General features: G+C 47.3%; 1 protein-coding gene across 5 annotated transcripts in view; it reads right to left on the bottom strand.

Annotated features, from left to right (window-relative positions):
- sgpl1 (sphingosine-1-phosphate lyase 1) overlaps window positions 1-17,621 on the bottom strand; it is an 81,713-nt gene extending 64,092 nt beyond the window's left edge. For 2 of the 5 annotated variants that reach the window (XR_013495629.1, XM_078199358.1), the window contains exon 1: window positions 17,496-17,621. Coding sequence is in view for 2 of the 5 variants with exons in the window: in XM_078199358.1 (XP_078055484.1) it covers window positions 17,496-17,507 (12 nt within the window). In the remaining 3 variants the exon portion in view is untranslated. Of the gene's footprint in view, window positions 1-2,531; window positions 2,554-13,401; window positions 13,424-15,677; window positions 15,716-17,495 lie in introns of those variants that run through there. The other 3 variants (XM_078199360.1, XM_078199363.1, XM_078199364.1) reach the window with 3 other exon arrangements.
- Window positions 17,622-25,281: the final 7,660 nt, after the last annotated feature.

Raw genomic sequence — 25,281 nt, 5'->3', positions numbered from 1 at the left:
GAATGGTCTCCTTCTGCACTGTCGGGATTCTATAATTCCTGATGTGACTAGAACATTAGTAAACTGCCACAACAGGAATCCGGCATGACCATCGGGAACTCTTCCCAAATTGTATTTGTGTGGGAGCGTGTGTTAGCCTGCAAAGAGAGAAACTAAACCAACTACTACGCTGGACATTTCTGTCTCAAAATTTGCAAATATTTTCCAATCTACTAATCGGCTCCTCAGCAAAGAACGTTCAGGCTCTGGCTGACTGACCTGAGGCTATGTTTAGTTCACAATGTGTAGGCGGGGTCCCCATCAAGGACACATCACCAACTTACATTTATATTGAGCCTTTAACAAAGCAAAACTTTGCAGTGTTATCAAACATAATTCCACATCGAGGCAATGAACAAGTTATGTGGACAGGCGATCAAATTTTGGTTGAAGAGATGGTTGTCAAGCAGCCTCTCGAGGAAGAGGTGGAGAGGTTCAGGAAGGGAACTTCAGAGTTCAGTGTCCAAGGAGTGAAGGCACAACCGCCAGTGGCAGAACGATTAAAACTGGGGAGGCACAAGAGGCCAGAACTGGAGGATATGATGTGGAGATGCCAGTGTTGGACTGGGGGGGACTCACCTGATGAAGGAGCAGCGCTCCAAAAGCTCATGATACCAAATAAACCTGTTGGACTTTAACCTGGTGTTGAGAGTACTGTTCAGAACCGGAGGGAGGCAGAGATGATGTGGGACTGGAGGAGTCACAAGAGATGGTGAGCAGCGAGGCCATGGAGGGAAAGGGAGTCACTCTCGTGAGCGAATTGCCCAGTCCTGGAGGGTTTGAGCTTCTCGAGCGTTGCTGCAGCTGCACTCATTCAAGTGAGGAAGGGGTGAGCATTTTTCAATTGCACTTGCTCAGTGTAGGCTGTGGAAAGACGCCCAGCAAAAGGAGGGAGTCACCCATCACTTGCTCTTGTAGTCCGGTGCTTATAAGAATGATTTAGCCTTCAATAGATGATTAAGCCCCTAAAGTGTCGATGATGGGCAATCTGATGCTGATGGTGCAGTTGACAGTCAGGGGAATGGGCCTGGGCCTTATTCTTTTGGAAACAAGTACTGCCTAGTATTTGTATTGGACAAACAATACCTATAACCTGAGTTACGCCAGACGACACCAGAGAAATGCACTGCTTTACATCGTTATTTGGAGAAGCAAACTACATTTCATAGAATCATAAAATCCTACAGTGCTGAAGGAGGCCATTCAGCCCATCAAGTCTGCACCAACCACACAATCTCACGCAGGCCCTAACCCCATGCATTTACCCTAGCTAGTCCCCCTGACGCTAAGGGGCAATTTAGCATGGCCAATCCACCTAACCCACACATCTTTGTGGACTGTGGGAGGAAACCGGAGCACCCGGAGGAAACAGACGCAGACAGGGGGGAGAATGTGCAAGCTCCACACAGACAGAGACTCAAGCCAGGAATCGAACCTGGATCCCTGGCACAGTGAGGCAACAGTGCTGACCACTGTACCACCGTGCCGAAAGCAAAAAAAGAAAAGATTTTTCTGAACACTTCGAAATGGGCAACGGTGGTTGTGATTTTCCTCAGTATCCATTTTTCTTTCTATTGCTCCAGTGACACGCACATGTTTCCAACAATAAAAAAAGCCAAAGCCAGCACAACAGTGTCCTCACAAACTGGGCCCAAGTCCAGCACATCACAAGTGTTGGAAAGACAGTAACAGATAGCATCATGTGCAAGCACAGGAAGGGGCTTTTTTCTTGTCATAACCATCCATTGAAGACAGTAACCTGAGAACACAAAACAAAAAGCCGCAGATTTTCCCTACGCCTTCACAATTCTCTCCCAAAAACAACTACTGGTGTTCTTCCCATAAGGACCCTGGCTTGTAAAATCAGTAAGAAATCTGCAAGACTCCGTGAACACAGTAAGAAGTCTCACAACACCAGGTACAAGTCCAACTTTAACCTGGTGTTGTGAGACTTCTTACTGTGTTTACCCCAGTCCAACGCCGGCATCTCCACATCAAGGCTCCGTGAAAGCATTTTGTTAGAGAGAATGACATTGCGAAATACAGGGGAAATCCTTGTTATACAGACTAATTACTTATCATGGAATCATACAGCACAGGAGGCCATTCAGCCTATTGTGTTTGTGATGGCTTTGAAAGAGCTGTACAATTAGTCCCACTGCCCCGCTCTTTCCCCGATGCCCTGCCATTTGTTCCTTTTCCGATAGATCACCAGCTCTCTATTGAAAGTTACTTTTGAATCTGCTTCCGCCACCCTTTCAGGCAACACATTCCAGATCATAACAACTCTGCGCAGAAATGTTTCTCCCTTAGACTGGCACTGTAGCTAAAGATGGGAGTCATGATGTGGAGATGCCGGCATTGGACTGGGGTAAACACAGTAAGAAGTTTAACAACACCGGGTTAAAGTCCAACAGGTTTTGCTACCAAATAAACCTGTTGGACTTTAACCTGGTGTTGTTAAACTTCTTACTGTAGCTAAAGCCAATTACCTCAAATTAGCGCCCCTCTGGGTTACCAATCACTCTGCCGCTGGAAAGAGTTTCTCCTTAGTCACTCTGTCAAAACCTTTCAGAATTTTCGACACTATCTTCGAGACTATTTCTGTAGTTTTAAAAAAAGCTAACATTGCAAGACTGTGGAAGGGATGGAGGTGGGATCATGTGGAGAGGTCATGTGCCATCTGCTTCTCGGGCTGGTCACACGACGCTTAGAATTCAATTCGCGTAGACTGGAAGCTCAGTTCCCCTTTAATGCCTTGCTAACGTGAACATATTTCACAGGACTACAGTCATCTTGAGGGGAACTGCTAATGGGAAGTGGCTCGATGGTCATGGAATTCGGCTACGCGTGGAGAACTGCAGCCAGAAACAGCTGAAAATGGGGTAAAAACACCACCGTGAGCTGTGAAATGGAGAAGGGAGGCATCTGGAAATAGACTTCAGCTGGTTGTAACGAACTTCTGTGCCAGTGTTGTACAGAATCTCAGGTGTTGCCCTAAGTACGGAGCACATCTAATGTTCAATACAACTACAGGCCTTATGCGATGATATGTTTTGAAATTGTACAAGCATTGGTCTGGATCTGAGTACCCTTCAATTCTCTGAACAAAAGCAAATATGACAGATCACGGGCTAGAAATTTTGCAAGTAACCCACCTCCTGACTCCGCATAGCCTGTCTGCCATCGACAAGACACACGTCAGGAGTCTGATCGAATACCCTCCACTTTCCTGGATGAGCACTGATCCAACAAAACTCAAGAAACTCCACACCATCAAAGAGAATTTAGCCCACTTAATTAGCACCCCACCACCTTAAAATATTCAATCCCCCCCACCATCCGTGTACGACTGTTGCTGTTCAACACCACTCGACAATCACCAGGCAGGAATGCTCCCTTCCTGTCGGGGAACACTTCAGCAGTCACGGGTATTCAGCCTCTGATCTTCGGGTAAGCGTTCTCCAAGGCGGCCTTCACAACACACGACAACGCAGAATCGCTGAGCAGAAACTGATAGCCAAGTTCCGCACACATGAGGACGGCCTCAACCGGGATCTTGGATTCATGTCACACTATATGTAACCCCCACGACTTGCCTGGACTTGCAAAATCTCACTAACTGTCCTGCCTTGAGACAATTCTGGGGTAGTGCCGGTTGATTGGAAAACGGCTAATGTTACGCCGCTGTTTAAAAAAGGAAGGAGACAAAAGGCGGGTAACTATAGGCCGGTCAGCTTAACGTCTGTAGTAGGGAAAATGCTGGAATCCATTATTAAAGAGGAGATAGCAGGGCATCTGGATAGAAATGGTTCGATCAATCAGACGCAGCATGGATTCATGAGGGGAAAGTCGTGCTTGACGAACATGTTGGATTTTTATGAAGATGTGACTAGGGCGGTTGATGGAGGAGAACCGGTGGATGCGGTGTTTTTGGATTTCCAAAAGGCGTTTGATAAGGTGCCCCATAAAAGGCTACTGAAGAAGATTAGGGCACACGGAGTTGGGGGTAGTGTGTTAAAGTGGATTGGGGACTGGCTATCCGACAGGAAGCAAAGAGTCGGAATAAATGGGTGTTTTTCCGGTTGGAGGAAGGTAACTAGTGGCGTGCCGCAGGGATCGGTACTCGGGCCGCAACTATTTACCATTTATATAGATGATCTGGAGGAGGGGACGGAGTGTAGGGTAACGAAGTTTGCAGACGACACAAAGATAAGTGGAAAAGTGAATCGTGTGGAGGACGGAGAAGATCTGCAGAGAGATTTGGACAGGCTGAGTGAGTGGGCGAGGATATGGCAAATGGAGTATAACGTTGAGAAATGCGAGGTTATACACTTTGGAGGAAATAATAACAAATGGGATTACTATCTCAATGGAAACAAATTAAAACATGCTACCGTGCAAAGGGACCTGGGGGTCCTTGTGCATGAGACGCAAAAGCCCAGTCTGCAGGTACAACAGGTGATCAAGAAGGCAAATGGGATGTTGGCCTATATTGCGAAGGGGATAGAATATAAAAGCAGGGATGTCTTGATGCACCTGTACAGGGCATTGGTGAGGCCGCAGCTGGAATACTGTGTGCAGTATTGGTCCCCTTATATGAGGAAGGATATATTGGCATTGGAGGGAGTGCAGAGAAGGTTCACCAGGTTGATACCGGAGATGAGGGGTTTGGATTATGAGGAGAGGCTGAGGAGATTGGGTTTGTACTCGTTGGAGTTTAGAAGGATGAGGGGGGATCTTATGGAGACTTATAAGATAATGCGGGGGCTGGATAGGGTGGAGGCGGAGAGATTCTTTCCACTTAGTAAGGAAGTTAAAACTAGAGGACACAGCCTCAAAATAAAGGGGGGTCGGTTTAAGACAGAGTTGAGGAGGAACTTCTTCTCCCAGAGGGTGGTGAATCTCTGGAATTCTCTGCCCACTGAGGTGGTGGAGGCTACCTCGCTGAATATGTTTAAAGCGCGGATGGATGGATTCCTGATCGGTAAGGGAATTAAGGGTTATGGGGATCAGGCGGGTAAGTGGTACTGATCCACGTCAGATCAGCCATGATCTTATTGAATGGCGGGGCAGGCTCGAAGGGCTAGATGGCCTACTCCTGCTCCTATTTCTTATGTTCTTATATTCTTATAATTCACACCTCTTTAACCTGTGCTTAACGTTCTCTCGCATTATCCGTACCTGTAAAGACTTGATTACTTGTTAAGACTTGCATTCTAACCATTATCTTGTAAATTGAGTCTGTGCCTATATGTCCCCTGTTTGTGAACCCAATTCTTCACTCACCTGATGAAGGAGCAGCGCTCCAAAAGCTTGTGCTACCAAATAAACCTGTTGGACTTTAACCTGGTGTGAGACTTCTTGCAGTGAATACATCTCGAAGACATGCTGCAACAACTCATTAAAACTCCTTGGACAGAATCTCCCAAACCCGCAAACTCTACCATGAGAAGGACAAGAGCAACATGCACATGGGGTCAGTACCACCTGCTTATTTCCAAGTTACATACCATTCTGACTTGAAACTATATAGTCATTCCTTCGACATCACTGGGTCAGAATCCTGGAACTTGCTCCCCAACAGCACTGTGGGTTTACCTACACCACATGGACGGCAGCAGTTTGAGAAAACACACCACCACCAGCTGCTCAAGAGCAGTATGGGATGGGCATAGGATTACAGCCTTGTCAGCAACACCCATATCCCTTGAATGGATAAAGAAAGATTTTTGCAATCTGTCCTCACATCTTATCTCTAAGTTTCTCAAAACAGGGTCAAAAGTCCGGTTTAAGTATAAAATCATACGTGAAGTGTCAACAAGGTCAAATAATTCATTTCAAATAAAGAGCAACAAGGTCAAATAATTCATTTTAACAAAATCAAAATAAAAAAATTACAAGTTTATAGAACTAAGATTCATGTATAATATGTCCAGCAATGGTCCAGCCTCTCTCACAGCTTGCACTTCACTGAAACTTACAAGCACTGTCGAATTTCTGCAACTCCCTCAGCAAACAATTACACTCCGACTGACCAGACGCTATTTCTAACCCAACACTTGGACCTGCTGGCCATCTGGTCCATCTTAGCAGCGGAGTCCCCCATCACACATCACCGTCCATTTATCTTTTTTTTAGTGCTGTTATTTACAATTCAATGTTTCTTTCCATCGTCCTTGTGCATTGGCCGATTAACTCTTGCAAACCAATGGTTCACAGAATCAGAGAACAGAACTGTACCCTGGATTTCTCGTTCCAGAACCGCTCATCAGCATTTCACAGAACGAGAGCCTCAAACAGGTTCTCAGAAAACCAGCTTCTGTTTGCTTTGTCCACTCAACCATTTGACAGAAACTGCAGCAGTTTTCCTTTGCCTCCCCAACTGGGGTTAGTTTGCACTGTCGGTCTTGAATTAGCACAAAGAATGCCAATTCCCAACTCAATATCCACAAGGGTGGTCCCTCCATGCCGACACTATAGTTAAGAAAGCCCACCACGCCGCTACATTCTCAGAAGGCTAAGGAAATTTGGCATGTCAGCCACGACTCTCAGCAACTTTACAGATGCACCATAGAAAGCATTCTTTCTGGTTGTATCACAGCTTGGTATGGCTCCTGCTCTGCCCAAGACCGCACGAAACTACAAAAGGTCGTGAATGAAGCCCAATCCATCACGCAATCCAGCCTCCCATCCACTGACTCTGTCTACACTTCCCGTTGCCTCAGGAAAGCAGCCAGCATAATCACCCTGCACCCCGGACATTCTCTCTTCCACCTTCTTCTATCCGGAAAAAGATACAAAAGTCCGAGGTCACGTAACAACCGACTCAAAAACAGCTTCTTCCCTGCTGCCGTCAGACCTTTGAATGGACCTACCTTGCATTAAGTTGATCTTTCTCTACACCCTAGCTATGACTGTAACACTACATTCTGCACTCTCTCCTTTCCTTCTCTATGAATGGTATGCTGTGTCTGTATAGCGTGCAAGAAACAATACTTTTCACTGTATCCCAATACATGTGACAAGAATAAATCAAATCAAATAGAGGAAGTGGGGGGGATTGGGAGGCGGGGGGGAAGAGAGAGAGAAAGATGACTAACAGTGAAAGAATCCACTCTCTTCCCCCGACCACCCCCTTTGTCCCCATCAAGAGAATCACTCATAGTACCATGCGGTACAGCCAGGCTGACGCCAGCTGCATCGTAGCTGCAGCCGCAATGCAAAGGGCATGTTTCCAAACAGCCCAGATGTGAAATCGATGAGAAGATGGTGCCGGTCAGTCTTCACAAGCCCAGACCTGCTGTCACTACAGTGAAAATTAAGACGTGCACAAACACCAAACTCTACTGCTGGAATCAGCTTCAGATCACGCCAAGAGACTGCGTTACTTGCCACTCCAGGTGGAAGGTAGCACGCTCACACCGGCGACAGCAACTTGAACACAGAATTCAACAATAATGACAGTAACAATGCTGTCCGTCCCAGGCAGCACCGCGGCACAGTGGTTAGCACTGCTGCCTCACAGCGCCAGGGACCCGGGTTCGATTCCTGGCTCAAACAAACAAACACTGTCTGTGTGGATCAGCATGTTCTCTCCCCGTGTCTGTGCGGGTTCCCTCCGGGTGCTCCGGTTTCCTCCCACAGTCTGAAAGACGTGCTGGTTGGGGTGCATTGACCGTGCTAAATTCTCCCGCAGTGTTACCCGAACAGAGTGTGGCGACTAGGGGAATTTCACAGTAACTTCACTGCAGTGTTAATGTAGGCCTACTTGTGACACTAATAAACTTTTAAACTTTGACCAGAAGGGAAGTTTTCCATTTTACTCAGGTTAGTTTCGCTCCTACAAAGGCCAAGAAAGCATCAGCCTTCCAATGGGAAAAAATGGAAGGCTTGCATTATAGAGCAAGTTCCAGACCTTCCACAGTGCTTTGCAATTATTGAAATGAAGTGCCTTCTTTGTTGTAAAAGAGAAAATAGGCACAGCAAGCTCACACAAACAGTAATGTGATGATGATTGGAAAATCTGTGTTGCGATGCTGACCGTGGAACAAACATTCATCAGGACGCCAGTGAGAACTCCCCTAATTTCTCTTAAATTAGTGCCTGCAATCTTTAACTCCCACCTGAGCAGGCAGACAGGGCCCTCAACTTAGAGGTGGCATGTCTGACAGTGCAGCACTCCGCCAGTACCGCACTATTTTGTCAGCCTTCGTATAAGTTTCTAGAGCGGGATTTGAACCCACAACCTTCTGATTCTGAAGGTACGAGCGTCACCGACTGAAATCACAGCTGACACCAGAACTAAAGGAAGAACAGGAAACCATAACAAGAGGTCCCCGCTTGAACAAACACAAAGAAACTGGCAGGAGCTCAGCAACTGGAGAACATGGATTTAACTGAATTGGTAAAGTTTATTTATTAGTGTCACAAGTAGGCTTACATTAACACTGCAATGAAGTTCCTGTGAAAATCCCCTAGTCGCCACACTCCGGCGCCTGTTCGGGTACGCTGAGGGAGAATTTAGCACGGCCAATGCACCTAACTAGCACGTCTTTCGGACGTGGGAGGAAACCGGAGCACCCGGAGGAAACCCACGCAGGCACGGGGGAGAACGTGCAAACTCCACACAGTGACCCAAGCCGAAAATCGAACCCAGGTCCCTGGCGTTGTGAGGCAGCAGTGCTAACCCACTGTGCCACCGGATTGGAAGAGAGACGAGAAGAATTTGTGAATGAAGCAAATGGTTCAGATCTGGAGTGCAAAGGATAGTGGAAGAAAATTCAAAAATAACCCGCAAAAGAGAATTGGATAGACACACAGAGATATAAAGCACAGGCACACAGAAGGAAGGAGGTCACACAGCCAACTTTCCATGAGTCTGGGAATTATGTCACTTTCAGAACGTGCCTATCGGTGATGGTGTGACCAGCATTCTACCAGCCTTGCACAAAGCACTTTGCCTACTTAACACACGATGTGTTACTCAATTTTGGGATGTGGGTGTCACTGGCAAAGAACAGCATTTATTTCCCATTCCTCATTGCCCCTTGAGAAGGTGATGGTGAGCTGCCTCCTTGAAGCACTGCAGTCCATGTGGGGTAGGTACACCCACTGTGCGGTTAGGGAGGGAGGTCCAGGATTTTGCCCCAGTGACAGAACAGTGATATATTTCCAAGCCAGGATGGTCTGTGGTTTGGAGGGGAACTTGCAGGTATGTAGTGTTCCCATGTCTCTGCTTCCCTCATCCTTTCTAGGTGGTAGAGGTCACGGGTTTGGAAGGTGCTGCCGAAGGAGCTTTTGAGAGTCGCTGCAGTGCATCTTGTAGACGGTACACACTGCTATTACTGTGCATCAGAGGTACAGCAAAGGAATGTTTAGTTGCTGGCCAATACATTATTCAAATATAGAAATTAAAGTTGATTTAATTTCTTACGTTTGGTAAAATGATCCCATATCCAACATCCAGTAAAGGATGACCATTTCAGGGAAATACAATGGAATTGTTCCATACAATCTTACAGCAATGGAGGTCATTCAGCCCATCGTGACTGTGCCAGCAAGGACTGTCCAATGGGACCCAATCTCCTGTTCCTCAGATCCTGCAAATGCTTCATAAGAACTGCTGCCTCACAATCCCAGGGACCCGGGTTCAATTCCAGCCCTGGGTCACTGTCTGTGTGGAGTCTGCACTTTCTCCCCATGTCTGCGTGGGTTTCCTCCGGGTGCTCCCGTTTCCTCCCACACTCCAAAGATGTGCGGGTTAGGTTGATTGAACATGCTAAATTGACCCTAGTGTCAGGGGGATTAGCAGGGTAAATGAGGGTTATGGGAATAGGGCCTGGGCGGGATTGTGGTCGGTACAGACTCAATGCACCGAATGATCTCCTTCTGTACTGTAGGGATTTGATGATTCTATGAACATAAGAAATGGGAGCAGGAGTAAACCATTCGGCCCCTCAAGCCTGCTCCACTATTCAATAAGATCGTGGCCTCAACTCCACTTGCCTCCCTCTCCCCCATAACCCTTAACTCCCATGTCAATCAAAAATCTGTCTAACTCAGCCTTGAATATACTCAATGCGCCAATCTTTGCTGCTCCCTTGGGAAAGAGAATTGAGAAAGAATTCCTCCTCATCTCTGTCATTAATAGGAGACCCCTTAATCTAAAACTGTGCCCCCCACACCATCCCTTCGAGTTCCGGATTCCCCCATGAGGGGAAACGTCCAGCAGCAGACAATCTGTAAAGTCCCCTCAGCAATCTTTCCTTTTCAACTAGATCCCACCGTTACCTTTTTAAAGGCATTTAGGAATGGGCAACTGGCCAAGCCAGAGATACCCGCACCCTATCAAAGAATAAAAGAAAAGATCTCTACGTCCCTATTCCTTAGTTATGGTCAAGAGATATGACAAGTTAGTGAAGCCAATTCTCGCTTCGTACATTATCAGATCTGACTTTTATTGCAAATTGGTGATGAAATGCGAACCCTACTCGAGCAAAACTCGCTATCGTTCAACACCATGTCCATTTCAGATACTTAAAAGGAAACAAGTGCAACAATTTGCGGCACGGTGGCACAGTGGCTAGCACTGCTGCCTCACAGCGCCAGGGACCCGGGTTCGATTCCCAGCTTGGGTCACTGTCTGTGCGGAGTCTGCACATTCTCCCCGTGTCTGCGTGGGTTTCCTCCGGGTGCTCCGGTTTCCTCACACACTCCAAAGATGTGCGGGTTAGGTGGATTGGCCATGCTAAATTGCCCCTTAGTGTCAGGGGGAGTTACTAGGGTAGATGCATGGAGTTGTAGGGATAGGGCCTGGATGGGATTGTGGTCAGTGTGGACGCGATGGGCCGAATGGCCTCCTTCTGTGCCATAAGATTCTATGATTCTAATTTGGACTTATTCAACACTCTTAACACAGAAAAACATTTAATAGGAGTCTTAGCACAGAAAATCATCAACAGCGAAGCGATGAAAATCCTGGGGTTGTTCATGAGGCCAGAAAAGGCACTTCAAGACCTCCAAGAGCTGTGTCACCAGAGGAAATCACTGAGATGGGTTCGGGGCAAGGGCAATGGATGAATTTGAAAGCAAAGATGAGGGTTTTAAGCTCAAGGCGTTGCCTGACTGGGGGACAATGTAAGCACAGTAAGAAGTCTCACAACACCAGGTTAAAGTCCAACAGGTTTATTTGGTAGCAAATACCATAAGCTTTCGGAGCACTGCTCCTTCGTCAGATGGAGTGGTCTCGATGACGAAGGAGCATTGCTCCGAAAGCTTATGGTATTTGCTACCAAATAAACCTGTTGGACTTTAACCTGGTTATTGTGAGACTTCTTACTGTGTTTACCCCAGTCCAACGCCAGCATCTCCACATCAGGACAATGTAAGTCAGCAACAGCAGGTGCGATGGGTAAGATAGAATAACAGCACAGAGTTTTACACGAGCTGACATTTACCAAGAATAGGAGACAGGCAGGGAAACACTGACAGTAACAAAGGCTTTGTCACTTCAAACTGTGCATTTCTCCAGATAGTTAGGACTACATCAGGGACAGTGAGATGCAGAGATAGGGGTCATTGTGCAGTGATGCCCTCAACTCCCCCTCTCGGACCTGGATTTTCTGCATTGCAGGCAGGGAGGCGATGGCCTAGTGGTATTATCACTAGACTATTAATCCAGAAACTCAGCTAATGTTCTGGGGACCCGGGTTCGAATCCCGCCACGACAGGTGGTGGAAGTTGAATTCAATAAAAAATATATGGATTAAAGAATCTACTGATGACCATGAAACCATTGCCGATTATCGGGAAAAACACACCTCCTTCACTAATGTCCTTCAGGGAAGGAAATCTGCCATCCTTACCCGGTCTTTTGATTTGATTTATTATTGTCACATGTATTAGCATACAAATGAAAGGTATTGTTTCTTGCGCGCTATACAGACAAAGCATACCGTACATAGAGAAAGAAAGGAGAGAGTGCAGAATGTAGTGTTACAGTCATAGCTAGGGTGTAGAGAAAGATCAACTTAGTGCGAGGTAGGTCCATTCAAATGTCTGATGGCAGCAGGGAAGAAGCTGTTCTTGAGTTGGTTGGTACGTGACCTCAGACTTTTGCCTCTTTTTCCCAACGGAAGGTGGTGGAAGAGAGAATGGCCAGGATGCGTGGGGTCCTTAATTATGCTGACTGCTTATCCTAGGCAGCGGGAAGTGTAGACAGAGTCAATGGATTGGAGGCTGGCTTGCGTGATGGATTGGGCTACATTCACGACCTTTTGTAGTTTCTTGTGGTCTTGGGCAGAGCAGGAGCCATACCAAGCTGTGATACAACGAGAAAGAATGCTTTCTGTGGTGCATCTGTAAAAGTTGGTGAGAGTCGTAGCTGACATGCCAAATTTCCTTAGTCTTCTGAGAAAGTTGGTGGGCTTTCTTAACTATAGCATTGGCCTGGAGGGACCAGGACAAGTCTGGGGTACATGTGACCCCAGAGCCACAGCAATGTGGTTGACTATCAACTGCCCTCGGGCAACTAGGGATGGGCAATAAATGCTGGCCCAGCCAGTGACACCCATGTCCCATGAATGAATAAAAACACAAGAACGATATTTAGTTTGCAAGTCCCCTGAGGTTCAGAAGCAGAGATTGAAGTCACCACGTCTGGAAACAGTCCCCAGTGTGTAAGATAGCTTTACCGAGAGCAGAGAATCCCAGAGGGGAGAACCATTTCCCTTGCTCAGAAAAAAAAAGCCAGAGGCACAGGGAAAGATGAGTGACCAGCAATGACTGAGGCACAGTTACCACAAGCAAGGGGCGAGGAGAAAACGGAATCAAATTGACAAGTACATAACCCTCATGATTTATTTTGGAAAGAAGCAAAAGATATCAAATAGTTACAATTATTTCTTTTCAGGAGCACATCTCAAGTGCTGAGTTTGAAAGTAACAAGGCAGAAATCCTAGAAACACTTGGAAAAGGCTTTAATGCCACACGCGCAAAACCCAATTTCAAGAGATGGAAATTACTCTCATCCCACAGTATCAATCAGGTTTTGCCCAGAGTACCTAATGACATACAAAGCAGGATATGTTATTTAGGGGTTAAAACCAAAGGTTTCTGGACTGGGGTATACCAGTAGTAATTAGCGGATCACAGAAGGCAGACATCTTCCTGGGGAGTAATTGAAAACAGACATAATCTGGTCACGGTCTCCGCAGTGCTTCCTGGTTACGCACCCACAGTACTTCCCATCCACACCTTCGGTGAGATGCTGCCTGAGCAAAATCCAAACACACAGCCCAGAACAGAAACATCGTCACCAAATACCCTGGGGCCCACCTTGGTTTGGTCTGTGACACTCACCCTGGGCAGTATGACAACACAGCTGTAAATCGGAGGGTAACCACCCCTATTTCCTCTCTGCTGCTGCTGCAACTAGGCTGCACAGACTGAGCTTGTATTCTCCTGACTCCAGAAGATTAAAGAGCAATCTAACTGAAGTGTTTTAAGATAATGAAAGGAGCTTGATAGTTTCTCTACGTCGATCCTATTTCCTGTGGGCTCGGTGGGGGTGGCGTGGGGTGGCGTGGGGTGGCGTGGAAGAAGAGGAGGAGGAGGAGAAAGTCCACAACAGAGGTCGAAGTATACATTTACAATTCAGCTGTCCAAGAATGAGGTGGAGATGCCGGTGTTGGACTGGGGTGGACAAGATGAGAGGTCACACAACACCAGGTTATCGTCCAAGAGGTATATTTGAAATCACAAGCTTTCAGAGCGCTGCTCCTTCATCAGGTGAAGTGTCACACAAGAAATAGAAGCAGGAGTGGGCCACCAGCTCCTTCCAGTCTGCCCTGCCATTCAATACGATCCTAGCTGACCTACGCCCGCCTCAGCTCCCTTTCTGTGCCATTTCCCCTCTATTCCTCGATCAATCAATCGATCAATTGTTCTATGTTCTATAGGGAGGAAATAGCTTGATCTTGGTTTCAGACAAAGCTTGGCACAAACATCGTGGGCCGAAGGGCCTGTTCTGTGCTGTACTGTTCTAATCAAATATTTATCCACCTCCACTTTGAATACTTCTAATGATCCAGCCTCCACAACCATTTGGGCAGAGAATTCCAGAGATTCGCCACCCTGTGCGAGAAGAAATTTCTACGCACCTCAGTTTTAAATGACCGTCCCTTTATCTTGTAACTATGTCCCCCTTGTTCAGAACTCTCCCACTAGTGAAAACACCTCACCATCCACCCTGTCAAGCTCCCTCAGGATCTGATATGTTTGAATAAGATCAGCCCTCACTCTCCTAAACTCCAAGGAATACAGACCCAGACTATTTAGTCTCTCTTAATAGGTCAACCCTCTCATTCCAGGAATTAGCCTGGTGAATCGCCTTTGGACTGCTTCCAATGTTATTATATCCTTTTTAAGGCAAGGGAACTAAAACTGTGCGCAGTATTCCAGGCGAGGCCTCACCAACACCCTGTACAATTGCAACAAAACCTCCCTATTTTTAAACTCCAACCCCTTTGCAATAAAGGCCAAAATGCCACTTGCCTTCTTAACTACTTGTTGGACATGCCTGCTCGCTTTTTGTGATTCATGCACTAGAACACCCAGATCCCTCTGTACTTCACTCACCTGCAGTCTCTCTCTCCATTCAGATAATAATCTGCCTTTTGATTCCTCCCACCAAAGTGCATGACCTCACACTTGCCCACATTAGCCAGGTTTTCACCAAGTCACCCAGTCTATCGATATCCCATCGCAGACTCGCAATATCCGCATCACAACCTGCCCATGCACATATCTTCGTACCATTGGCAAATTTGGAAGCCTTACATTCTATTCCTTCCTCCAGGTTATTAATGTAAATAGTGAACAATTGTGGACCAAGAACTGATGCCTACGGTACTTCACTACCTACATCTTTCCATTCTGAAAAGGAGCCATTCATTCTCGTTCTCTGTTTTCTATCTGACAGCCAGTTTTCAATCCATGCTAACACACTTCATCCAACTCCATGGGCTTTTACTTTATGTCGCAGCCTCTTTTGTCAGGAAACAAAGGGTTGGAGGTAGAAATCTGGACCTCTCACCCTCCTCCCCCCTGCCCCGCCCATGGAGCAACAGAGGCTGGGCGCTGTTAACTAAATATGCCAACACTGAAATAGATAGATTTGGGGCCTGTAAGGAGGTTACAGAAGCGAGGCAGATCCCCAATACATCTCCACCTTTCGCAAGTTCCTTCAACTCAGCTTTCAGATAAAACATTTGGTCATCTGTCCTGTGGTTCGGTGTCAAATGTTTCTTTGATAACACTCCTGTACAGCATCCTGGGCTACCTGACCAAATTATGTAAACACACATTGTTATGGAGTCAAGATACAAAACAAGCCATGACCTCCCTGAATGACAGAATAGGGTCCAGGAGCAGAATGCTCTGCTCCCGTCCTCATGTTCCAAGGTCAAGAGCACCTCCGTAAGACAACGAACAAAACAGTGAGCCTCACAAGCTGACTCTCGTTCATTTGATAAGACCTGATGCATCATCAAACTAGCAGCTGGGCTGTTGAACAAATTGAAATATTCCAGGAAGTCAGGCACAGCAGAGAGAGGGGGCAGGAAGAAATTTAATACCTGACTCATTGCTGCTGCAACAAACTTCTGTTCAAAACACTGTTTTCCCTTGCCCCGTTTCTCTGTGTGTTCACTGTTATGATCATACGACATACCCCACAAGAGGGCTGACTCAATCACATGATACACTGAGACAAAGTGAGCCACACAAGGGTAAAAAAAAATCCTTCCCCAAGTATTTTGCAACTAATAACCGCTTCTGAAATACAATAACAATCCAGTATACATGGCAGCCGTGTGAGATGAATAATCCATGACTTTATCATTAGACAATGACGGCTGATTTCCTACTCTTCAAACACCATCAGTATCGCATCTCATCTAAAAGAAGGTTCCTCCAAACATGCAGCACTCCTCCAGTACAGCATTGAAATTTCATTCTCAATTACATGCTGGAATGGGCTTGAACCCTCCATCTAAACCTACGACCTCTATCTTCTGGAAGGACGAGGGCAGCAGATATATGGGAACACCGCCACCTGGAAGTTCCCCTCCGAGTCACTCACTATTCTGACTTGGAAATACATTGCCATTCCTTCACTGTTGCTGGGTCAAAATCCTAACAGCGCTGTGGGTGCACCGTCACAACAGGGACTGCAGCAGTTCAAGAAAGTGGCTCATCACCACCCTCTGAAGGGAAAATACCGGCCTAGCCAGTGATGCCCACCCACATCCAGTGAAATAACTAAAACAAAGTGGTGAGGGAGGGAGACTAACAACCAAGGAGAGCTCTCCCCACTGGCTGCACTCCTCAGGTTAGCGAACTTCCACAAATGAATGGTACGATGGGGTGGGTGGGTATTGGGGCCGGGGGTGGGATGGTGTTGGGGCAAGATGGTTGTTGGGATGGGTGGGTGATGGGGTGGGGTGCATGTTGGGGCTGGAGCGTATGATGGGGTGGGGGGCAGAGGATGTTGGGGCAGGTGGTATGATGAGATGGAGTGCGTGTTGGGGCTCGGGGGTGTTGCGGCACGGCAGGTATGATGGGGTGGGTGATGGGGTGGGTGATGGGGTGGGTGGTGGGGTGGGGTGCATGTTAGAGGTGGGGGTGCATTGCAGCAGGGAGGGTATGTTGGGGTGCATGTTGGGGGTGGGGATATGATGAGGTGGAGTGCATGTTGAGGCTTGGGGGGGGGAGGGTGTTGTGGGGGGGGAGGGTGTTGTGGGGGAGGAGGGTGTTGCGGGGGGGGGAGGGTGTTGCGGGGGGGGGAGGGTGTTGCGGGGGGGGGAGGGTGTTGCGGGGGGGGGAGGGTGTTGCGGGGGGGGAGGGTGTTGCGGGGGGGGAGGGTGTTGCGGGGGGGAGGGTGTTGCGGGGGGGGAGGGTGTTGCAGCGGGGGGAGGGTGTTGCAGCGGGGGGAGGGTGTTGGGGGGGCGTGGGGGCATGTATGTTGTGGTGGGTGGGCAGTTGAAGCAGGGGTCTATGGGGGGGGGGCGGGATAGGAACCAAAAATTGCCTTATGCAATAGAAGGTGGGGGATTTGGGGGGGGTTATGATTCAGTCCAGGGTTGGGGTGGATTGCTGGTTGGGATCATGCTGTGCACAACATGCTGACACTCCCTGGGTGGGGGGCTGAATTGGGGGGGGGGGGTGGTGGATGCACCCCACAAGGTGCCAGGGACTGGTTGATTGACAGCTCATCCACAGGGGAGGGGGGAATGGAACGTGGGCCAGGGTAACGTCATCCCCATTGTTACGTCATGCCCATCATTACCTCACCGAATGGAACGGTGGCCGTTGCCGGGGCAACCCGCCCCCCGCGCCCCCTCCTCCCCGCTCCAGCCATGGTTGTCCGCCCAGCTGCCGCTCCCCCTCATTACCCGCATCTCCATGTCCCGCCGCCGGTGCAATCCGCTCAACCTCTCCTCTCCTCTCCGACTCTCTCTCTCACACTGACTGGCAGGCTCTGATTCACAACAAAGCACCGGCCCAGCCTCCGCTCGGCCAGGAGCGGCCTCCTCCCCCCCCCCGCCCCAGCCTCAGCGCCGGCACTCCCGGCACTGCGACACCTGCCGCGGCGGCGGAGCCACGACACCCTCCCCGCTGCCCGTCTCAGCGGCAGGGAACCTCAGCGCCACCCAGAGGCCGGAGAGAACTGTCTCACTCTCTCCTTTGCATTCAAAATCCAGGGCATCATAGTTCAACACATTCATCAGCACATTCAGTCCTTCCAGTCTGCTCCTGCCTCTTCAAAGAACAATCTTTGTCCAAAGATGTGCAGTTAGGTGGATTGGGCATGCTAAATTGTCCCTTAGTGTCTCAAGATGTGTAGGTTAGGGGAAATTAGCAGGTAAGTATGTGGTGTTATGAGGATAGGGCCTGGATGGGATTGTTGTCAGTTTAGACTCAATGGGCAGAATGGCCTTCTTCTGCGCTGTAGGGATTCTATGATTCTGTCAGTCTTGATTTGATGTTATTTGTTATTGTCACATGTATTAACATACAGTGAAAACTATTGTTTCTTGCGTGCTATATAGACAAAGCATACCGTTCATAGAGAAGGAAATGAGAGAGTGCAGAATGTAGTGTTACAGTCATAGCTCGGATGTAGAGAAAGATCAACTTAGTGCGAGGTAGGTCCATTCCCTGATGGCAGCAGGGAAGAAGCTGTTTTTGAGTCAGTTGGTACGTGACCTCAGACTTTTGTATCTTTTTCCCGACAGAAGAAGGTGGAAGAGAGAATGTCCACGGTGTGTGGGATCCTTAATTATGCTGGCTGCTTTGCCGAGTCAGCGGGAAGTGTAGACAGAATTTATGGTGGCACAGTGGACAGTGAAGAAAGTTATCTCCAATTGCAACGGGATCTTGATCAATTGGGCCAGTGGGCTGGCAAATGGCAGATGGAGTTTAATTTAGACAAAGGCGAGGTAATGCATCTTGGTAAGTTGAACCAGGGCAGGACTTCCTCAGTTAATAGTAGAGCGTTGGGGAGAGTTACAGAACAAAGAGATCTAGGGGTACATGTTCATAGCTCCTTGAAAGTGGAGCCACAGGTGGACAGAGTGGTGAAGAAGGCATTCGGCATGCTTGGTTTCATTGGTCAGAACATTGAGTACAGGAGTTGGGATGTCTTGTTGAAGTTGTACAAGACATTGGTAAGGTCACACTTGGAATACTGTGTGCAGTTCTGGTCACCCTATTATAGAAAGGATATTATTAAACTAGAAAGAGTGCAGAAAAGATTTACTAGGATGCTACGGGACCTGATGGTTTGAGTTATAAGGAGAGGCTGGATAGACTGGGACTTTTTCCTCTGGAGCGCAGGAGGCTGAGGGGTGACCTTATAGAGGTCTATAAAATAATGAGGGGCATAGATAAGGTAGATAGTCAATATCTTTTCCCAAAGGTAGGGGAGTCTAAAACTAGAGGGCATAGGTTTAAGGTGAGAGGGGAGGGATACAAAAGTGTCCAGAGGGGCAATTTTTTCACACACAGGGTGGTGAGTGTCTGGAACACACTGCCAAAGGTAGTAGTAGAGATGGGTACAAGATGGGTATGGAGGGATATGGGCCACATGCGGGCAAATGGGATTAACTTAGGGGTTTAAAAAAAAGGGCGGCACGGACAAGTTGGGCCGAAGGGCCCGTTTCCATGCTGTAAACCTCTATGACTCTATGACTCTATGAATCAATGGATGGGAGGCTGGTTTGTGTGATGGATTGGGCTACATGCATGACCTTTTGTAGTTTCTTGCGGTCTTGGGCAGAGCAGGAGCCATACCAAGTCACGATACAGAAAAAATGCTTTCTATGGTGGTTCTGTAAAAGTTGGTGAGAGTCGTAGCTGACATGCCAAATTTCCTTAGTCTTCTGAGAAAGTAGAGGCATTGGTGGGCTTTCTTAACTATGTCAACATGGGAGGACCAGGACAGGTTGTTGGTGATCTAGACACCTAAAAACTTGAAGCTCTTGACGCTTTCTACTTCGTCCCCGTTGATGTAGACAGGGGCGTGTTCTCCTCTATGCTTCCTGAAGACGATGACAATCTCTTTCATTTTGTTGACATTGAGGGAGAGATTATTTTCGTTGCACCAGTTCACCAGATTCTCTGTCTCATTCCTGTACTCTGTCTCGTCGTTGTTTGAGATCCGACCCACTACGGTGGTGTCGTCAGCAAACTTGAAAATCAAGTTGGAGGGGGATTTGGCCACACAGTCATAGGTGTATAAGGAGTATAGTAGGGGGCTGAGAACACAGCCTTGGGGGGCACCGGTGTTGAGGATTGTTCTAGGTAAAAAATACCTCTGAGACTAGTCTGAGTCAAAATACAGTAAGGCTTCATTCTCACAAGCTTGCGGGAGAACCTGACCCCTGAAAGCGGAAGCCAAAGTTCTCTCTGAACACAGAAAAGTGGGGATATGTATATACAGCATGGCTGCCAATACTAGTCACGACTCAAAAGTACAATTCACAACTGCTGGTCACGAAGCAAACTCCAGACCAGTTACAAATCAAAAGTACAATGTATAGCTTCTGGTCACGAAGTAAACTCTGGTTTCCTGCTCTTCCGCGGTTTCCCCTTTGAAGTTACCGGCGCAATTGCAGCTGTCCCAGTGCGGAGTCTTCCTGTCAAACGGCCGTATCGCACTCCACATCATGTAATTGCTTTCTTTCCTCAAACCACACACACGCTTGTAGAAAAGGTAAAACTTTACAATTAACATTCACATTGACTGTCTATCGTTATAACAATAAGAGTTTAAAGAATGAATAACTTGTATTAATGTCAGGAGTAGTATAAACAAGGGGAGATTAGCCACAATGAAGGGTTATGTTGTTGATACATTCTAAGTACAAAGTTCAACCTTTTAGGTACAAAATACATTAACCCTTTCCCTTCTTCAAGGATGATCGTGGAGGAGGTGTTGTTGCCTATCCTTACTGATTGTGGTCTGTGGGTTAGGAAGTTCAGGATCCAGTCGCAGAGGGAGGACCCGAGCCCCAAGCCACGGAGTTTGGAGATGGGTTTTGTAGGAATAATGGTGTTGAAGTCCGACTTCGCCCACTCCCACTCCGCCATTGCCTTCTTTCCTCAAAACTCTGCAATTTTTGCCTCCTGCAAGTACTTGTCCAATTGCATTTGAAAGGTTATCATTGCACACACAATCACATAGAATCTCGAGTGCGGAAGGAGGCCATTTGGCCCATTAAGTCTGTACCAACCCTCTGACAGAGCAACCCACCCAGGCCCATCCCCGCCCCATTCCGCAACCCCATACAGTTAATCCCCTTCATGTACACACCTTGGGACTCACTAGGGGGCAATTTAGCATGGCGACTCCACCTAACCTGCACATCTTTGCACTGTGGGAGGAAACGGGAGCACCCAGAGGAAACCCACGCAGATACGGGGAGAACGTGCAAACTCCACACAGACCATCAGTCAAGGCCAGAATCGAACCCAGGTCCCAGGCGGTGAGGCAACAGTGCTAATCACTATACTACCGTGCTGCCCAATTCTTCTACCAGCCTATGCATTGCAAATCCTAACAAGTCATGAGAATGGTTCCAGCGATGAGGAACTTCACTTATGAAGATAGATCGGAGAAGTTGAGAAGTTTCCCTTGAAGAAAAGAAAGCTGTTTGGGTTTGAAATGTCATGTCCACATACCACATGTCCTATCTAGCTTGCTGTGGTCAAGCAATCTCTGAAATGGGGGACTCCCTGCATACAACCATCTCACATTCAATTCAACAGACCACAATCAGTAAGGATAGGCAACAACACCTCCTCCACGATCATCCTTGAAGAAGGGAAAGGGTTAATGTATTTTGTACCTAAAAGGTTGAACTTTGTACTTAGAATGTATCAACAACATAACCCTTCATTGTGGCTATCACACTGGAAAGTCTTTGGTCTTTGAGTTCGCAACATGGTGTCAGAGGTGGAGCTGAGATTGAGTTTTGAAAAGCTGAAAGAGGAACACTGAAATGTTCCAACTTGATAAAAACTGCTGAAGAAACAAAAACACAGACAAGGAAAAGCTAACACAAGCTGACAGCTTTCAAATAAAATATTGGGTGAGATAAAAATGGCTGTAAATTTTCCACTCCCAACTCCTGTCAAAGCAAAAGGGGATATGTGGTACAACTGGCAAATTTTCCACTTTCAATGGCAAAACTACAAGATTGTGACGGATTTAATAACAGACTGGAGCCGATAAGAGTAGTAATACTTTTAACACTGCTGGGAGAGACTGCTACAAATTGTATTCCACCCTAAATCTATCCAAAAGCAGAAAAAATAGACTGCAGAAATTTTGAAAGTCTTGAAGGCTCGCTTTGAATCTCAAGTGAATGTAACTTATGGTCAATATGCGTTCAAAATTAGAGCTTAAGGTGAAAAAGGGTCCACTGGTCAGTATGTGACTGCGGTAACATAGCTCGTAGAAGCGTGTGAATTTGGACAATGAAATGACGATCTCATTAAAAACAGGATTGTCTTAAGTGTAAGAAATCCAATGGCAACAGGGAAGAAGCTGTTCTTGAGTCGGTTGGTACATGCCCAACTATCACAACCCTACTTGTCCTGCAGGTTTGCTTAATCTGCCTACAAATGCTCTCTTCAACTTCCTCCCCACTATTTGGAGTCTGTAATAAAGACCAAACAAGGTCACCGCTCCCTTACTGTTTCTCACCTCCAACCATATAGATTCTGATTCAGGGACTGCATCTCGTGATACTATCTTTGACGAAGACTGCCACACCTCCTCCCTTTTTATCCACCCTGTTTCTACTAAAAACCTTACAACCTGGGACGTTAAGTACTCAGTCTTGTTCTGGGCTGAGCCACATTTCTGTCAGTGCTACTATGTCATATCCCCCTCGAGCAATTTCTGCTTCCAGTTCCCCAGTTTTGTTCACTATACTCCATGCATTTAAACACATGCAATTGAACCCTGCCCTTATCTCTTCCTTGCCCTTTGGGAAGCAACCATTTCTTTGTTCAATGTCAAGCCTTCCCTCACTTCCTTTTCCCTGTTCCCCATCTGCTCTCTTTTGCCCTCACTGGTACTTCTAAAACTCGGCCCATTAGTCAACCCCCTGCCCCGCCTTTCAAGTTTAAATCCACCCCCACTATACTACTTACTCTCCCAGCCAGGAGATTGGTTCCATCTCTTCTGAACAACTTTCGCCTTTCCCAAATGTGATCCAACGTCCCAGAAATCTAAACCCTTCCCTTCTACACCATTCCTCAGACTTTTGTATCTTTTTCCCAACAGAAGAAGGTGGAAGAGAGTATGTCCGGGATGCATGATTATGATTATGCTGGCTGCTTTCCTGAATCAATAGATGGGACGCTGGTTTGCGTGATGGACTGGCCTACATTCACAACCCTTTGTAGTTTCTTGCAGTCTTGGTCAGAGCAGGAGACATACCAAACTGAGATATATCCAGAAAGGATGTTTTCAGTGGTCTACCTGTAAAAATTGGCAAGAGACTTAGCGAACCTGCCAAATTTCCTTAGCCTCCTGAGAAAGTAGAGGCATTGAGCTGAAGAATCTGAAAAATCACTGTACGTCATTCAACAAGTTGGTTCCGTCAAGTCTATGGGTCATAAATAGTTAGTGACTGTTACAATGATGACCTCAGAAGGAGAGCATCAAGTGAACATGAAGTGTCATAGGGACAATGGTGCATCATGCAACATCATGTCCTTCACAGATCTATGTGAAGAGGTTTAAACATGGCGATCCGAAAATTAAGACCTGGAAAGTAAGATTGAGGCCATATGATGGAGAGGTTTGTGGAACAGTCGTACCAGAGGGTGGTCACTCCACATCCTGATAGCAAGCAAGGAGGAGTGTAGAGATGGAAGGAGAATGGGTGACCAATTGTCGAAAGGAAAAGAGACAGCAGATTTAGGAATTCCAGGACTACTTGGAGCTGTCCAACAGGTATGAAATTTTAGATGCCAATGAAGTGAGCAATGCAACTGAGGCAGGGTAGAAGACTCATGGTGCCCAAGGCAACTCTGGAAAAAGAGAGGGAGGCTGGTAAGCAGATTAGAAATGTGGTAGTCATGGGTGACTCAACAGTTTGAGGGATTGACAGGCTAGTTTGCAGCCAAAATTGTGAGGCCCGTATGCCTCCCGAATGCAAAGGTTCAGGACATAACGGATTGGCTGGACAAACTCCTGGAAAGGAAGGGTGAACAACCAGAGGTTGTGATTCGTGAGGGAACCAACAACATAAAGAGGGGACAGCTTGGAGGTCTTGCAAGACCAGTTTCGGGAGTTAGGAAGTAGGCTGAATCGCAGGACCTCCAGGATAGTCGTCTCAGAAAAACTACCTGCACGTCAAGCTTCACCATTTAGGCAAAGGCAGGTTAGGGAGGTGTGGCTTGAGGGAGAATTTGGCACGGCCAATGCACCTAACCAGCACGTCTTTCAGACTGTGAGAGGAAACCGGAGCACCCAGAGGAAATCCACGCAGACACGGGGAGAACATGCAGACTCTACACAGACAGTGACCCAAGCCGGGAATCGAACCCAGGTCCCCAATGCTGTGAGGTAGCAGTGCTAACCACTGTGCCGCCCCTCATGTGTGATGAAGTGAGGTGGGAGAAGGTGCATGTGGCGTATAGATCTGCTGGACTGAATGGTCTGTTTCTGTGCTGTAAATTCTATGTAAAAAAAAACTGACATTTGATCAGATTCAGCTTAAATGTTTAATTCTGTTCCAACTCCTTTTCTCGTTAGTAATTGTCACAGAACCTTGAAATATGACACTTTGTTGTCTCTCCCAGAGCTGTGTGCATTAAATCATAACTTACCTTCAAACACCTCTTCACCGCTCCAAGTCAACATCATGTGACACATTAAAGGTTCTCTCGTTCTATCTAACAGATGGCTTTCAGTTTGCAGTCATGTTAACAGCACACTGCTTGGGGAATAGCAGCGATGGAAGCATTCGGCAAACACGGCTTCAAAATCCTTGACTTTCTGGATAAATATTTCAGCAGCTGTGCGGTGAGGTCGACGCAGAATTGGCAACATTCCAGCAGGAGGAATTGACATTCTGCCGCACATCAAACAGAGTTTTCCAAGCAGTGATTTGGTCGAAATGCATAATCGAGTGACATCCACGAGTCAGGGACACGGACAACAATCAGAGCCAACCGATGGCTCCAGCCTTACAAGCGATAAGAACTAGGAGCAGGAGTAGGCCATTCAGCCCCTCAAGCTTGCTGTGCCAGTCAATACAATCTGATTGTGATCTTAATTCCACTTTCCTGCTTGTCTCCCCCATAACCAGATGGGGGCAGCACGGTAGCACAGTGGTTAGCACTGCTGCCTCACGGTGCCAGGGACCCGGGTTCAATTCCAGCCTTGGGTCACTGTCTGTGCAGAGTCTGCACGTTCTCCCCGTGTCTGTGCAGGTTTCCTCCGGGTGCTCCGGTTTCCTCCCACAGTCCGAAAGACGTGCTGATTGAGTGCATTGGCCGTGCTAAATTCTCCCTCAGTGTACCCAAAAAAGCACAAGCGTGTGGCGACTAGGGGATTTTCACAGTAACTTCATTGCAGTATTAATGTTGTGACACTAATAAAATTTAAGAAAACCTCAACTCTCTTGTCAATCAAAAATCTGACTCTACCTTGACTAT

This window comes from Mustelus asterias, chromosome 28 (assembly GCF_964213995.1).
Source record: "Mustelus asterias chromosome 28, sMusAst1.hap1.1, whole genome shotgun sequence".
NCBI classification, from domain to species: Eukaryota; Metazoa; Chordata; class Chondrichthyes; order Carcharhiniformes; family Triakidae; genus Mustelus; species Mustelus asterias.
This window is presented reverse-complemented; position numbering and strand designations above follow the sequence as displayed.